The sequence below is a fragment of the Dermatophagoides farinae genome, chromosome 4 (assembly GCF_024713945.1).
Source record: "Dermatophagoides farinae isolate YC_2012a chromosome 4, ASM2471394v1, whole genome shotgun sequence".
NCBI lineage: Eukaryota > Metazoa > Arthropoda > Arachnida > Sarcoptiformes > Pyroglyphidae > Dermatophagoides > Dermatophagoides farinae.
Genome location: NC_134680.1, coordinates 561,083 through 575,863, shown reverse-complemented (window position 1 = coordinate 575,863; position 14,781 = coordinate 561,083). Strand labels below are relative to the sequence as shown.

The 14,781-nt window shown below is 32.2% G+C and overlaps 2 protein-coding genes across 4 annotated transcripts; one reads left to right on the top strand and one right to left on the bottom strand.

The window, feature by feature from the left end:
• Positions 1–1,770: 1,770 nt before the first annotated feature.
• LOC124491165 (uncharacterized) lies at positions 1,771–5,818 on the bottom strand. Its single transcript, XM_075729951.1, is given in 6 exon segments — positions 1,771–2,220; positions 2,222–2,248; positions 2,250–2,552; positions 2,618–3,584; positions 3,619–4,168; positions 5,770–5,818. Coding segments are annotated over 6 exon segments (2,211 nt in total). The 3' UTR covers positions 1,771–1,905.
• Positions 5,819–8,890: 3,072 nt separating this feature from the next.
• On the top strand, positions 8,891–14,775 carry LOC124490827 (protein Skeletor, isoforms B/C). 3 transcript variants are annotated; one of them, XM_075730583.1, is made up of 5 exons: positions 8,891–9,084; positions 9,233–10,380; positions 10,823–11,066; positions 11,148–14,256; positions 14,326–14,775. In XM_075730583.1, the coding sequence occupies exons 2-5, from the start codon at positions 9,993–9,995 to the stop codon at positions 14,650–14,652; spliced, it is 4,068 nt and encodes a 1,355-aa protein (XP_075586698.1). In that variant the 5' UTR covers positions 8,891–9,084; positions 9,233–9,992; the 3' UTR covers positions 14,653–14,775. The 3 variants fall into 3 exon arrangements, with proteins under 3 accessions (XP_075586698.1, XP_075586697.1, XP_046909339.2); XM_075730582.1 differs by having other exon boundaries at positions 8,914–9,084; positions 10,823–14,256; XM_047053383.2 differs by lacking the exon at positions 8,891–9,084 and having other exon boundaries at positions 9,102–10,380.
• Positions 14,776–14,781: the final 6 nt, after the last annotated feature.

Sequence of the window (14,781 nt, the reverse complement as noted above, 5' to 3'; positions counted from 1 at the left end):
TGTGTATGTGTATGCGTGTTTGTTACAGAAATTACAATTTCATGAAAATTATAATCAAATTGTCCACGATAGAATGAGACCAAACAAATGAGAAAGATTTGGATTAAAAAAAAAACAACGAAAAAAACCGAAAAAAAAGTTCAGGAAAACAAAAAACTTTTTTTTTTTTTTTGGAAATCTTTTTGGAAATTTTCTTTTTTTTTCGATAATTATTTCTCTCTCTCTCTCTTGTTCGTGTTCAACAGAATTCTATCGATATAGATAGATCAGAATCGGCCAGTAGTTTGTTTTGGTTTTTCTTTTCTTCTTTTTTTTTTGTTACATAATGAATAGTTTCTCTCTCTCTTGTAATTTTTTTTCTTTGTTCTCGATTATCAAAAAAAAAAAAAAAAAAAAAAATTCATAACAAATATTGTCTCCGATCATCATCATCATCATTTTGGTTCGGTTGATGACAATCATCCCAATCACGAGGTATTTATTTTTTTTACTCCTTCTCTCTCTCCCTCGCTCTCTATTTTCGTTGTCAATAGAACGTGATTAGATTGTTGAATGGGAAATTTTTTTTTTTTTCGTTTTACGAGATTCATTCACGAGAATAATATTAAAACGTGTGCTCGCTTGTTTTTGTTGTTGTTGTTGTTTGGATAACCAGAAAAACCACCAAAAAAAATCAAATTATTTGTTTGGACACACACACACACACACACACAATGTCCATCCCTTTTCATCTTCATCTCCTCCTCATTGATCCATATTTTTCAAAAAAACTCATCATCGACAATCAATCAATCAATCAATCATATTGATCTACAGGCAAACCAGGAGAAATAAAAAAAAAAATTTTTCCTGGAAAAAAATCAAATTTTATGAAAATACCAATTTTATTCCCATTATCATCATCATCATCATTATGATTACATACACATGTGTAGTTAGCTCATTAGCTCGAAAAATTCATAATCAGATACACATTAATTATTTTTGTTTTTTTTACGACAAAATAACAGTTCATGACATGATGATGATGATGATGATGATGGTCATGATATGTGCTCGACATATGTTATTCGATATGGTCCATTAGTCACATGGTTATTCTGGTTTGGTTTACTATTTTTTTTTCCAACCATTAGTTGGTTTAGGAACCAAAAAAAAATATTCCGTCCGTGTGTGTGTTTCGAGGGGGCGTATTTGCTTTTTTTCTGTTTAGTTTTTGTTATTTTTTTTTCGTTTCCGGATCATCGAGTGAATCCAAATCGAAATTCAAAATAATCAAAAATCAGAATGACGATGATGATGATGAGAAGAGAAAAATCGATCGAACCGATCCACCACCACCACCAGAATAGTGATGATCAATATATATGTGGAATAAATCAATTCATTCCATTTCCATAGATATTTGTTTGGTCTACGAAAGAAAAAAAAAGAATATTCTCGAAATCATCGACAAACAAACAATTCGGAATAAGTTTTCATAATTAATAATTTGCCATCATCATCATCATCGTCGTCAAAGAAATGGCCAATAAAAATCACATCATTATCGTATCATCATCATTATTGAACTGGAAAAAGTCATCCAAATCAATAATAAAAGATCAATTTTCGATGAACAATTTCTATTCAAGTTGTTTATGTTTCTCATTTTGCTCTCGAATAATAATAATTAAGGATCATTAATGATTCTTGTTTCTGGTCGTGTATGGAAGTCTTTTTTTTTCTTCTGATTATTAACATGAGCCCGGAAAAAAATTGATTGATTGATTAATTACACTGCAGAATACAAATGCAGAATTTATTATTGTGCATGCTTGCGCAGTCAATCAATTTGAAATATCGATTTTTTTTATTTGTTTATCTGGTTACCCAGGGATCAATGGTTTTTTTTTTGGTCTACTACTAAACATATTCAATAATTTCTTTGGCCACTTCAGGACGATGAATCATTTCACGAAATTTATCACACAATTCATGTGTTAACATTTGCATAAATTGCTGTCGATGTGGTTCCAGTTGCCATTGACTAATGCGTTTGAATGGCCAACGCATGCCACCATTTTTAGCGGTTTGGCCACGTTCATCTTCCATATGGAAATCATTCAATTCCAGTGGTTCCAATTCGGCAACATGAACGGTATTGCGTTTTTTATCCAAAAACATTGCCACATGAAACGTTGCATCTTTGGCCGCCAATCGTATACATTGATTACGGAAAACGTAAACGATTATACATTCCTGCATCAGGCTTCAAATTCACATTTTGGTTCCGGCACTTGAATGGTTCCTTCGATCATATATTTATCATTGCCCAACGTTGTTGACCGGAAATCATTACCACGACAAATCGGGCCCATATGATTGAAATGTCCATCATGTAATTGTACTCGACCCCAACGTCCTAAACGTATTGGTTCAACATTATTTATCACATAACTGGACATGTGTTGCATGAATTCTGGTTGTAAATGTTCCAATATGTTGTCCATTATACTGTTACATACAGGTGTTGTGATTATTTTCGTTGTTTTTTTCGTTTGAATTATTTTCTACGGATTGAAACCAAGAAAAAAAATCATTTGAGATTTAAATTTTTACAATGATCTTGACTTACCTTTTCCGTCACTATTACCGGTTTAATTGATTCTTCTTTTGGTTCATATTCAATTATTTTTTTTTCCTCTTCTTGATAAGATTCTTGATCTGGTTGTTTGATTATTTCTGGTTTTGATTCAATAACTTTTGATGTATATTCTTCTTCTGGTACATATTTTTCTTCTTGTTTTACGGTTTGTTCAATAATTTTCTCTTCTTGTTGTGATTGTGGTTCGTTGTAACCATTTTTATGTTCATCCACTGGTGATTGATAAACATTTTCATCTTTTATAATGGAAACTTGTTGATTTGCATTGTAATCTTTAATTTCTGGTGTCAATTCTGGTTGTCCAATTGGTAATTTTGATATTTCTTCATCGTTATCATAGATTTTTGTTATTTCCGGTTCTTTTTGTACAATTTTCTCTTCTTTTTGTACGATTTTTGGTTCTTCATCATAGTATTTTTGTTCTTTAGTCCATGATGATTGATATTGATCGTTAATATATTGATCATCATCATCATAGTAATTAACATCATTATAACTACGACGAGCACGATGTCCATAGCCATAACTTTGATGATGATGTTCCGGTTGTTCATAACCATGATGTTTTGGTTGTTCATACCCGTGATGTTTTGGTTGTTCATAACCATGATGTTTTGGCTGCTCATAACCATGGTGTTTTGGTTGTTCATAACCATGGTGTTTTGGTTGTTCATACCCGTGATGTTTTGGTTGTTCATAACCATGATGTTTTGGCTGTTCATATCCACCACCAAAGTCACCTTTTTTAAATTGACGCCATTTTTCACGTTTTTCTTGTTTTGCTCCATATTTAGCTTGTTTAATTTGTTTTTTATATTCACGCCATTTAGATTTACGTTTTTGAATGGGATGATTATCAACATTTCTCGATATACTTCGACGTCTACGCCATTGACGGTTATATCCGCCACCACCGTGATTATATCCACCGCCATGACTATATCCACCACCATGATTATATCCACCACCACCGCCATAAGTTTTTTTTCACCCAAACTTTATGATAAACAGGTTGTTTATAGACGGGTACTTTTTCCACAACCCGAATCACTTTAACTATTGGTTGTTTAACCACTTTTGTCACTACTACCGGTTCTTTCACAACTTTCGTTATAACTACTGGTTCTTTGACTATTTTTGTTATCACTTTTGGTTGTTGATGATAATCTTCTTTCCATACTTCTTGTTTTGGTTGTTCATTCCAAATGGCAGCGCTTTTGCCCGAAGCACCATATCCACTACTGGATCCACGACTTACAACAACTTCTTTTGGTGAATAACTTGGTTGTTCTTCTTGCCAAATTGGTTCTTCACGTATGGCAGCACTTTTGCTCGATCCACCACCACCACCACCGCTACCGTATCCACTACCGCTACCTTTGCTAACAATCACCTCTTTTGGTGTATAACTTGGTTTTTCTTCTTTAATAATTTCCGGTTGATATTCTGGTTCCTCTTTCCATATTGGTTCTTCTTCATAATTACTTGTTTCGATCACTGGTTTTTGATAGCTAGTTTCCACTGTAGATAAAAAAAAATAAGAGAAAGGAAATGTTTAAAGAATTTTTTCACAACAACAACAACAAAAATAAATCCCAAAAAACAAACAAACTCACCCACAACACCTTTATTTTTGGCGCTACCATATTGACATTGACCATTTGGAATGAAGAAAATAGCCAATGTGGCCACAAACAGTACGAAAATTGATGGTTTCTTCACCACCACCATCGTCATCATTATTATTCACAATGTTAAATCAAATTGAACACATCAACATCAAGCGAATGAAACATTGATATGAACATGAACAAGAATTTTATACACTTTTATATATATATGGCGGATGTGTTCACATGTGTTGCATAAAAATCGAGAGACTTATAATCAATAATAATAATAATTTTGACGACGATTGATATTGTTCGTCATTTGATTCAAAAATGACAAACGATAATCACACTAAATTGGTGAGAAGGAAATTGAAATTGAAATGTATTTATCTATATTGATTCTTATGTAATGTCCTTGGCCATTCTCACTCTCTCTCTCTCTCTGTGTGTGTGTGTGTGTGAAATGCACATTTCCGGTTTCGTTATTGATTGATATTCGTCGTTTTCTATTCTGTTTTGTTGACATTTTGCTGCTGCTGATGGTGGTGGTGGTGGTGGCCAACGTTTTGTTTTTCCTGATGAAATCCTCAATCCATTGCCTGATTTCCTGTGCACAAAAAAGAAGTGGAAAAAAAACAACAAAATACAAAAAAATCATTTGAATGAAAAAAAAACAATGAACACACACACACACACACAAAAGTAAATCAGGTTATCAATTCTAATCCTTAACAAACAAACAAAAACGAAAAAAAAAATCAGATTCTTTGAAATTGAACCGGATAATTAACGCAAAAAAGTTTTCAAAGTTTTATTTCAGTGGAAGAGGAAAAAAAATTTTTTTTTTATTTTTGCAACAAAAAAAATAAAATAAAATAAAATGGAAAAATTATTCAAATCCGAAAATCATTTGGTCATTCATTCGGTTGGTCGATCACCAGACTCACATTCACTCGGTGATAAAATAATGATGATCTAGATATCTTTGGTCGTTTCAATTTGAATTAGTGATTAGTGTTCGTTTCGGATGATAAAATTCCGATTCGCTCTACTTTTTTTTTTGTTGATTCTCCACATTGACTCATCTTTTTTTTCATTTCAAAATTTACACAAACTTGTTGCATACAGAAATCAATAATAATTTGTAATTTGTAATTTCCTTTCATTTTTGGTTAATTTCTATTTATTTCCAGTGAAAAAAAACAACAACAACAAAAATTGCCACCACCACCACCACCACCATTTTTTCATCATCATTGATTAGATTATGATTGAGAAATTAGTCATAGAGAAAATTTGATTATGAATAAATCACATAATGTGTGTGTGTGTGTGCTATATCATTATTCACACACACCCATATTTCATCTACTTATTCAATATCTAATGGTCATTACTGATGATGAATAATGGTTGGTCATCATCATCATCATCATCAACATTTTATTATTATTGAAGGTTAAATTTAGAATCAATTCAATTCAACGTGTTCATTCATTGTGTGTGTGCGTGCGTTGGTGGTAGTGGTGGTGGTGGTGGTGGTGATGGTGGTAATCATCAGTAAAGTGCAACAGTTTTTTTGTTGTTGTTGTTGTTGTTGTTGATCTGAATATTCATTCATTCATCATTACACATATGGAAAGCAATCAGTAAAAAAAAAAAAATCTTTGAACACACTCGTACACACACACATACAGAGAGAGAGAAAAAAAAAATTTGAAATTCTAAAAATTCAAAAAAAAACAAAAAACAAAAAAAAACATTTTGACCTTTTCATCATCATCATCATCCATTCACATACAAATTCGGAGGCGTACATGATCACCACTAATCAACAAGTGTGTGTGTGTGTGCATGTGTGTATGCGTACAGGTTGTTATTCAACATCATAATTATGATGATGATGATTTTGAAACATTTGTTGTTGTTGCTGTTGTTGTTGAAAAAAAAACAGCTCATCATCATCCATTCATTCATTTGGGGATGCATATATACAAAATTTAACTAACACAAACAACAACAACAACAACAACAGCAATATTTAACGTAACAAGATCATTTTCAAACGATGATGATGATGATGATGCATGATTTTCAGTATTAATTATACACAAAACAAAATTATGCAATTTTGTTTTGTTTTCTGTTGGACAAAAAATTTCAATTTCCACAAATTCTAAATTGCTGAAAATGTCTGAATGTTTTTCATTTTCATCAAAATTTCAGATTCTTATCTTTATTGTCATTTGTTGCTGCTGCTGCTGCTGTTGCAAGACTATGAAGAAAGAAAAATCGACCTGGATCTATTTGGATTAGATTTATTTTTTTTACCATTAATTTTCTTTTGCTTCATATTTTCGAAGGTTAATTTCGTGATTTTCATTTTGGCCATTGAATGACATTTTTGTTTGTTGGTCATTGAAACCAGGTATTCTAGGTTTGTGCCACTTTTTTTTTATTTTGGTTCGATATACAATTTATCGGTTTATTCATCGATAATCGAATTATTATTACCGGCAAGCCATTATTATTATTATTATTATCGTTGATTTGAACAAAATTTTTCTTTTTTTTTTTTTTGATCGGGGCTAATTTCGTGATCTGCCTCTACCACTTACCGATTTTGAATCAAACACAATGTGGATGGATTGGCCAAATTTTTTCTGATTTTTGTTACTGTTTTTTTTTTTTGTAATTTAAATTTCATCGTCGTCGTCGTCGTCGTTGTCGTGGTAGTAGTAGTGGCAGGTTTCCATCGATTTTTTTTCCACACTGTGTGTGTGTAGATCTTATCTTTTCGCCAGATTTGATTAAAATTTGATTAAAATTGATTTTCATCCAGAAATGATCAAATGTCACACACACATAGCATTCACTTGTGAAAAAAAAAAATTTTTTTCTCTCTAAAAAGTTGAAAAGAAAACCTAACAAAATCCAATTTGCTCATCATCATCATCCATTTTTTTTTCTTCGTATCAAATCATCAATCGATCGAATCGTGAATCAAATGATTCGATTCGAATCTATCTGGTTTTTTTTTCTTGTTTCTTCGCATATTGTATTTGCAAAGAAATCGTGATTTGTCATGACAGAAGAAGAAGAAGTAGAAAAATGTCAATTTAAATGAATGGACATCAGCCAATAATAATGATGTTTTTGATAATAATTGTCTAAACAAACATGCAGCATGCTTAACAGTAAAAAAAAAAAACATTGACCACCACAACATCAAGCAGGCAGATGAAAAAAAAAGAAAACCAATTGATGAACAAGGTCAACCTAGTTATCTTGAAAACAACACACACACACACTTACACATTGAGTAACTGAAAAGATTTTCGATGATTAAATCTTGTTTTTCATTTCTATTTTTAGATTTTCGAATGTTTTTTTTTCATTTTTCAATGATGATCATCAATAAATCGGATGATGTTTTGTGTGTTGAATTTTGTCTTGTTCAAACAAATTTAATTTAATTTTTCTGGTCATCGTCGTCGTCGTTGTTGTTGTTGTTTCAATTTCTTCCGCTTCAGATAATTTATATTCATATACTGGTCTGCCATTGACATTTTTCAATCTTGTCATTTTTTTTCATTTTTGATCATCCGATATTTAATCATGAAAACTTTCATCATCATCATCATTTCATGCATTTGACAAAATGAATCAAAGGGTTTGATGAATTAAATAATCTGCCCACTTATTATCGAATCATGAACCTCGTTTTTTCAGTTTTTCTGATTTTTTAACCCTTCAAACACACACACACACGAATTACAGTGAATCCATCCGGCACACCATGTTCAACGATCTGTAACAACAAAACTATAACAGAAATGTTAATATTAAGCTTTAAATGATAAATTATTCATTCATATATACAAATTATTCATGTTGTTCATTCGTATTATAAAGATCTTCATCTCACGTTACTATATTATGATTGTTGTTGTTGTTTTTTTCACTTAGACAAAACCGTGTGGTTTTTGTTGATCTTGATGATGATGATGATAAATTGGGGTCAAGTACAAAAAGCCTTCGAAAAAAAGAAGAAAAAAAATGATAATTGATTGTCCAGTCATTCATTCATTCATTCATGCATACCGGCTTTAGATTTAACAAAAAAAAAATTCGAATGTTTTCATTATCCTCAAAACAATCGATTGTTTTTTTTCTCATAATCGCAATATATTCGCCATTCACTTTTATGATAATTATCATCAAAAGAATTTTTTTTTTGTTGTAATTTAAAATTTCAATCAATCAAATTTGGAACAGCAAAAGAAAAAAAAACAAAAACATTACTTGAAATGAATTGATTTGTATCGTCAGTTCTCACATTCGTATTCATTACATTTCAATTTTTTTTTGTGTGTGTGTACTGTACTTTGTTTTTTTTCTGAATCATAAAAATTGAAGGATTGTAAAACATGGCCGAAACGAAAGAGAAAGATTATGAATGAAAATCTAATGAATAAAGAGAAGCTGGTTTCAATCACAACAACTGTTTATGATGGCATGGATTTGGATAATTTACATTGGATTTACGTGAAAAAAAGAAGACACATTGTGAGAGAGAGAGAAAAAAAAATCTGTAAAATGAAGAAGTAATGAATGAATGATGATCACTGTAGTGATTTTTTTTCTGTTTGATGGATCATTTAGTTCATTGTGATCATTCTAGTGATCTAGTGTGTTTCTTGTCGTTGTTGTTTATCATCATGATCATCATTCGAATTTGACTATTGTCACCTATTGCTTGCCTAAAATCATTTCAACAACTATTTTGATCCATTTTGCTTTGTGTTTGGCATTCATCATCAGGTGATAATTTCATTTTCATTTTTTTTATTTATTTATTTATACAGGAAAAAAAAGATGAAATTTAAACAATTTGAATCCATTATATTAATATAATTACACCTGTGTTTTCATTTTTTTTTCTTTCGTTTTGTTTTGTTTACTTTATAAGATTTCCTGGATTTCTTTTCATCATCATCATAATCATCGTCGTCATTAAATTCATATGGTTATTATTATATGAATATAAAATGACAACAATCGATCTACGAAACAGACACGCTACTGTTTATTTTTTGGTCGATATAACCACCATTTGTTTCTGTTCAATCACCATTACAATTTGAATGGAAACAATTGAATCGCAATCTATAATAATGATGATGGAATTCAATTAATTTAAACGATATTTATCACCACCACCACCATCATCATCATCATCGTTTAATGAACAAAAAAAAAACATAGGAAGTGAATTTGATGATGAAAAAGTAAAGAAAATTTGTTGTTGTTGTGCTCAACGATCAACGACAATAGAGTGAGAAAATTAAACACTTTTTTTTGTTGGTTCGTGTTGATTTGTGATATAACATCATTAACCTGTGTGTCAATGATGGTGGGAGATTATTATCAACAAAATTGAAAACAAAAATAACGGAAAAATTGTGAAAATATCCAAGAGACAATTGTTTACATATCGCCATCATAACGTCATCATTGAAAAGAAACCCTGGGAAACATTGGGAAATTTTTCAAATGAAAATAGTATCGATTTCTCTTTTATTCGAAAATTCATTAATAAATGAGACATCAAAATAATAATAATCATCATCATCAAACCGAAATGATGAGATTCGGATGATGCTGACATGATAATCTATATACAGCAAAAACAATAAAAAAAAACACTACGACGACGACCACAACGACAAATGGACAATCATTTATCATCATCATCATCATCATCATCATCTTTATTATTGTTGAATTTAGTAACAATGAAACCATTAAAATTCATTTCCACATCCATTAGATCATCATCATCATCGTTATCGATTACATTCAATCATCAAAAACCATTGTTATTGTCAATTGTTTCTGTTATATCAATCATCATACAAATAATCATCAAAAATATGAATAAAAGACAAACAACAAAAACAACAACAACAACAATAATTTATGGACAACAAAAACAAAAACAAAAGTTTTGTTTGTGGCCACCACCACCACCACCACCGTTGCCATTATCATCATCATCTGTATTATCGTTATTATTAATCTATTTCCATTTTATGGGCGTATTCATCAATAATAATGGTAAAAATATATGCAACACTTTTTTTTTGGGTTTTTTCATCGGAAATTGCTTCATATGTTTTTTTTGGTTTTGTTGTGTGTGTGTGCGTTTTATTTTTATATATACAGAATCTTCTTTAGTAGTGGTTATCTAAATACAATGGTTGTGGACCATTTTTAATTCATTCGAATAACAATTATCATTATGATGATTATGATAATTTGGGTGATTAAAATGGATGATGATAATGATGATGATGATGATTATGACAATTATCATCATCATCTATTTTTTTTTTGTTTTTGTAATAATAATATTTCATCATGTCCATCACATTTGTTCCAAATGAGACTATATACCAAGGACATTTTGAGAAATTTTATTAACTATACTAAACTAGACCATTTAACTATTTTGATGATACTGAGCTTTTTTTATAAATTTTTTTTTCTGAATTTCTAGTTGTCCATTGTCAATCATCATCAAATAATGGTGGCCAATTGGTAACAGATAAATATTATGGTACACCATTAGGACCATTATCGCCTGGTGCTGCCACAGGTCATGTATATGCATCGGATGAGAATACCATATTTATCAAAGGTTTCAATTTTGATGGTACACGTAATCCATATAGTTATTTTCAAGCTGGATCAACACTTTTACCTGATGGTACCGGTTTTACTGTTGCCGATGATAAAGGAACGTATGTAATGATTGATAATTTTTTTTTCTGTTCTGTTGATTGTAATCGATTTCTTAAAATTAATATTTTTTTTCAATTTAGTTACAATCAATTGGGCAATTATCAGAATAAAGATTTGATTCTTAAACTGCCTGATGGTCGTACAATTCGAGAGATACGTTGGTTTTCCGTATGGAATCGAAATAATCATCTATCAATGGGTCATGTAACCATACCAGTAGATGTGGATCTACCGCGACCATTAGAACTGCCTGGCCTGAATACATTAGCACACGGAGTTCGTTCATCACCGATAACTATTGTTGATGCACAAACCATATTGATACCGAATTTTTGGTATGACGGCCTTGGTCCAGCAGCCTATTGGTGGGCAACTCGTGGACCACGTCAATCACCACAAGGTTTACGATTGAAAGATGAAAAGGGCTCTGTACGGCCATTACGTGCTTATCATGGTGAAACTGTCATGTTAATGTTACCAGATACAAAAACCGTCTACGATTTTGATTGGTTAGGCATTTGGTGTGAAGATTTTCAGGTGGATTTTGGTCATGTTCATATACCACAACATGTACGTGTACCACCATCGCCGGCAATGTTAGGTTTGAAACCAGAAGCTAAATTGAATTGTGAAGTTTTCGATGATCTTCGTGGTTTCGAAATGCGTTGGATCCTGGATGGCGATGATATTGTCATACAATTAGTTGGTCGTATGTTACCCAATGAATACATGTCGATAGGTTGGCCACGTGATGATAGTCGATCATTGATGATTGGTGCCGATTCTTTAGTTGCCTGGATCGATGCATCCGGTAAAGGACATGCTAAAGATTATTATATCAGTGCCAAAGAACCATGTGTTGGACAACATGGTGTTTGTCCGGACTTGAATCATCCAGGTGCCACTGACAGTATTACATTATTACATGCAGCAGTTATTAATGGATTTCGTATGATTACCGTTAAACGGCCACAGCTTGGTGTAGATGAACGACTTGATCAACACATTTATTCCGATGGTCAACAAGCTATTATATGGGCATATGGACCATTGAATTCTCGTAATGAATTATCATATCATACTAATCACCAATATGGTAATCGATATTTAGATTTTGCTCGTTCACCAAAATGGAATTGTCCAAGTCCAGATCAGGCATTAATGCAACAACGTAAATGGCAACAGTTGATTGCTGCTGCATCAAATTCCAATCAAACATCATCATCGGCGAGTCATACGAGAGATGCAAGAATGATATCGGAATCATCCAATGTTACAACGGCTGATTCGTTTACAACTTCTGCTACTCTATCACCATTATCCGTTTTGAATGCAACAACTGTAGACACAACTCGACATGAATCTACAAATGTGCAATTAAAACCATGGACAATACCGAAAATTATATGTCCAAAGGATGGTATTCTTTGGGCACAAATGGGTCCAGTAGGTGGACCAAAACGTGGTTATCAAGCAAGAACCGGCCATAAAGGTTGGGGTGTTGCCTGGTATATTAATGGATTGATGATACCTGAATTGGTATTGAAACGTGGAACTACATATACTTTCTGGGTGGAAGGCGGTAATGATCATGAAAATAATGCCCGAAGACATCCACTTTATTTGACTACCAGTGATGAAGGTGGATTTGAATATAAAACACCCGATGAACGACGATTGGAACGTGTAATGGCTGGTGTTGGTATCACACCGAACGGTACAATATATCCAATAGCAGAAGGTCGTAGCTGTAAATGGCACCTTACATCGGAAACAAATATCAATGATATTGATAATACGTATCCAACATTTGAAGATTTTCGAAAAACTCTTGCTCTTGATTGTGATACTGAAGGTCAATCTGCTCGTCTTCAATTCACACCGGATCAAAATACACCTGATCTTATTTATTATCAATGTTATCTTCATCGATTTATGGGTTGGAAGATTCACATTGTAGATCGATGTCCAAATGAACCAACAACATCAGAATCGAAATCGATGCCATTAGCTTCTAGTTCATCATCACCATCTAGAGTTCAAGTTGCTCTACCATTGGTTGATCATATTATTTTGCCAAAAGCAAAAGCTGATATGTCAGGTGCTACAATGATAATTAAACCAGTGAAAAATCGATTACAAAATCTTATGTTTCAATCAACAAAACCTATCGCTACGGCCACCAACATGAAACCATTGCGAAGTTCTTCACCAATTTTAAAACTTCGTCCAAAATTCAATGTCGTATACCCGGCTTCTATTCCACAGATGGCTGTTCCAGATTTTGAAATTGAACGTACCAATAATATAAGTCCACTAATGTCATCGGCTGCTGTTGCATCACCTGGAACATTTATGTTGCAAAATTTTGATAATTTATTCGATCCATTCATGGAAAATAGCAAAAATGGTGTTGTTGGTGGTGGTAGTAATTATGATTCCAATCATCGAATGACATTTCCAATATCAGTGCCAGTATTGCCACCTGGTGTTACCAATCCATACAATTCACCATTTCTCAATTTTCATCAATCATCAACAAATCCAAATCTTGTAATGAAAAAATTTGGTGTTCGATTTCCCAATAATAATAATAATAATAACAATAATAATGTTCGTACGACAATTAGTACTTCACAAGCAAAATTATATCGTCCACAATCATTATCACCGGTACGAAAATCATCTGCATCATCATCATCATCATCAACAACAGCAACAACGACGACGACCACAACGATGAAACCGATAAAATCATCAATGTCTATTTCGAATCAATCGCCATCAAAATCTGTGTTACTACAATCTGGTGGATTTGTACCGATTGTAACTTCTAATGGCCAAAATAAATATAATCAACGTATATCATGGCCATCATTGACAATGAAATCAAAATCAAGGAATAAATTCAATAATAATGGTCATCTTTTATTACCGGATATCGGTTTCGGTAGCGAAGATATTCTGCGTATTCGTCCAGTTGATTCAATGACCACGACAACGGCTACAACGATGACCACTACGACAACATCGACTACTACTATGGCACCACCACAACAATTACCAATGATGACTACAATGACACCACCATTATTATTGAAACAATTTAATCATACTCATGGTCATGATCATAATTTGGAGAGACCATCAAATAGTTTTGTTGATCGTAAAGTATTTTCTTCACTTGAGGTATGTTGATTATGGATATGAATGAATAATATCTAAATGTGAAATATTTTGTTTTTTTTTAATTTTCAGTATTCAAATGGTTTCACAACACAAAATGACGATACGGATGATTTGGATTCTGATTCTAAACCATTACAGATATTACAATCATCAGCATCATCATTGGTGCCAAAATTTCATCATTTACAATCATCATCATCATCATCATTAAAATCCAATAATGTAACCATTGATCAGATGATATTAATGGATGTTATGCGAATGATTGCAAGAGATTTGCAACAACAACCACCACCACCATCATCATCATTATCATCATCAATGCCATCACATTCAACATCATCGTTATCATCATTGGCCAATGTAGACATTATAAGAACACGAAGACAATCATAAAATCAAATTATTACATTTTTTTGTGTATAAATTACAGACCACCGGTACCCTACTTACGAACAAAATTATAAAAAAAACGGCTAAATTTAATTAAAATTAAAAAAAAAAATTTTTTTCATTCTCACAACA

What these genes read in the sequence shown, in the direction of transcription:
- LOC124490827 (XM_075730582.1), top strand. Translation starts at nt 9,993, where the DNA reads ATGGACAATCATTTATCATCATCATCATCATCATCATCATCTTTATTA. An exon ending in CGTATTCATCAATAATAATG is followed by an intron (nt 10,381 to 10,822) that starts GTAAAAATATAT and finishes CTGAATTTCTAG; the next exon opens with TTGTCCATTGTCAATCATCA. An exon ending in AAGTATTTTCTTCACTTGAG is followed by an intron (nt 14,257 to 14,325) that starts GTATGTTGATTA and finishes TTTAATTTTCAG; the next exon opens with TATTCAAATGGTTTCACAAC.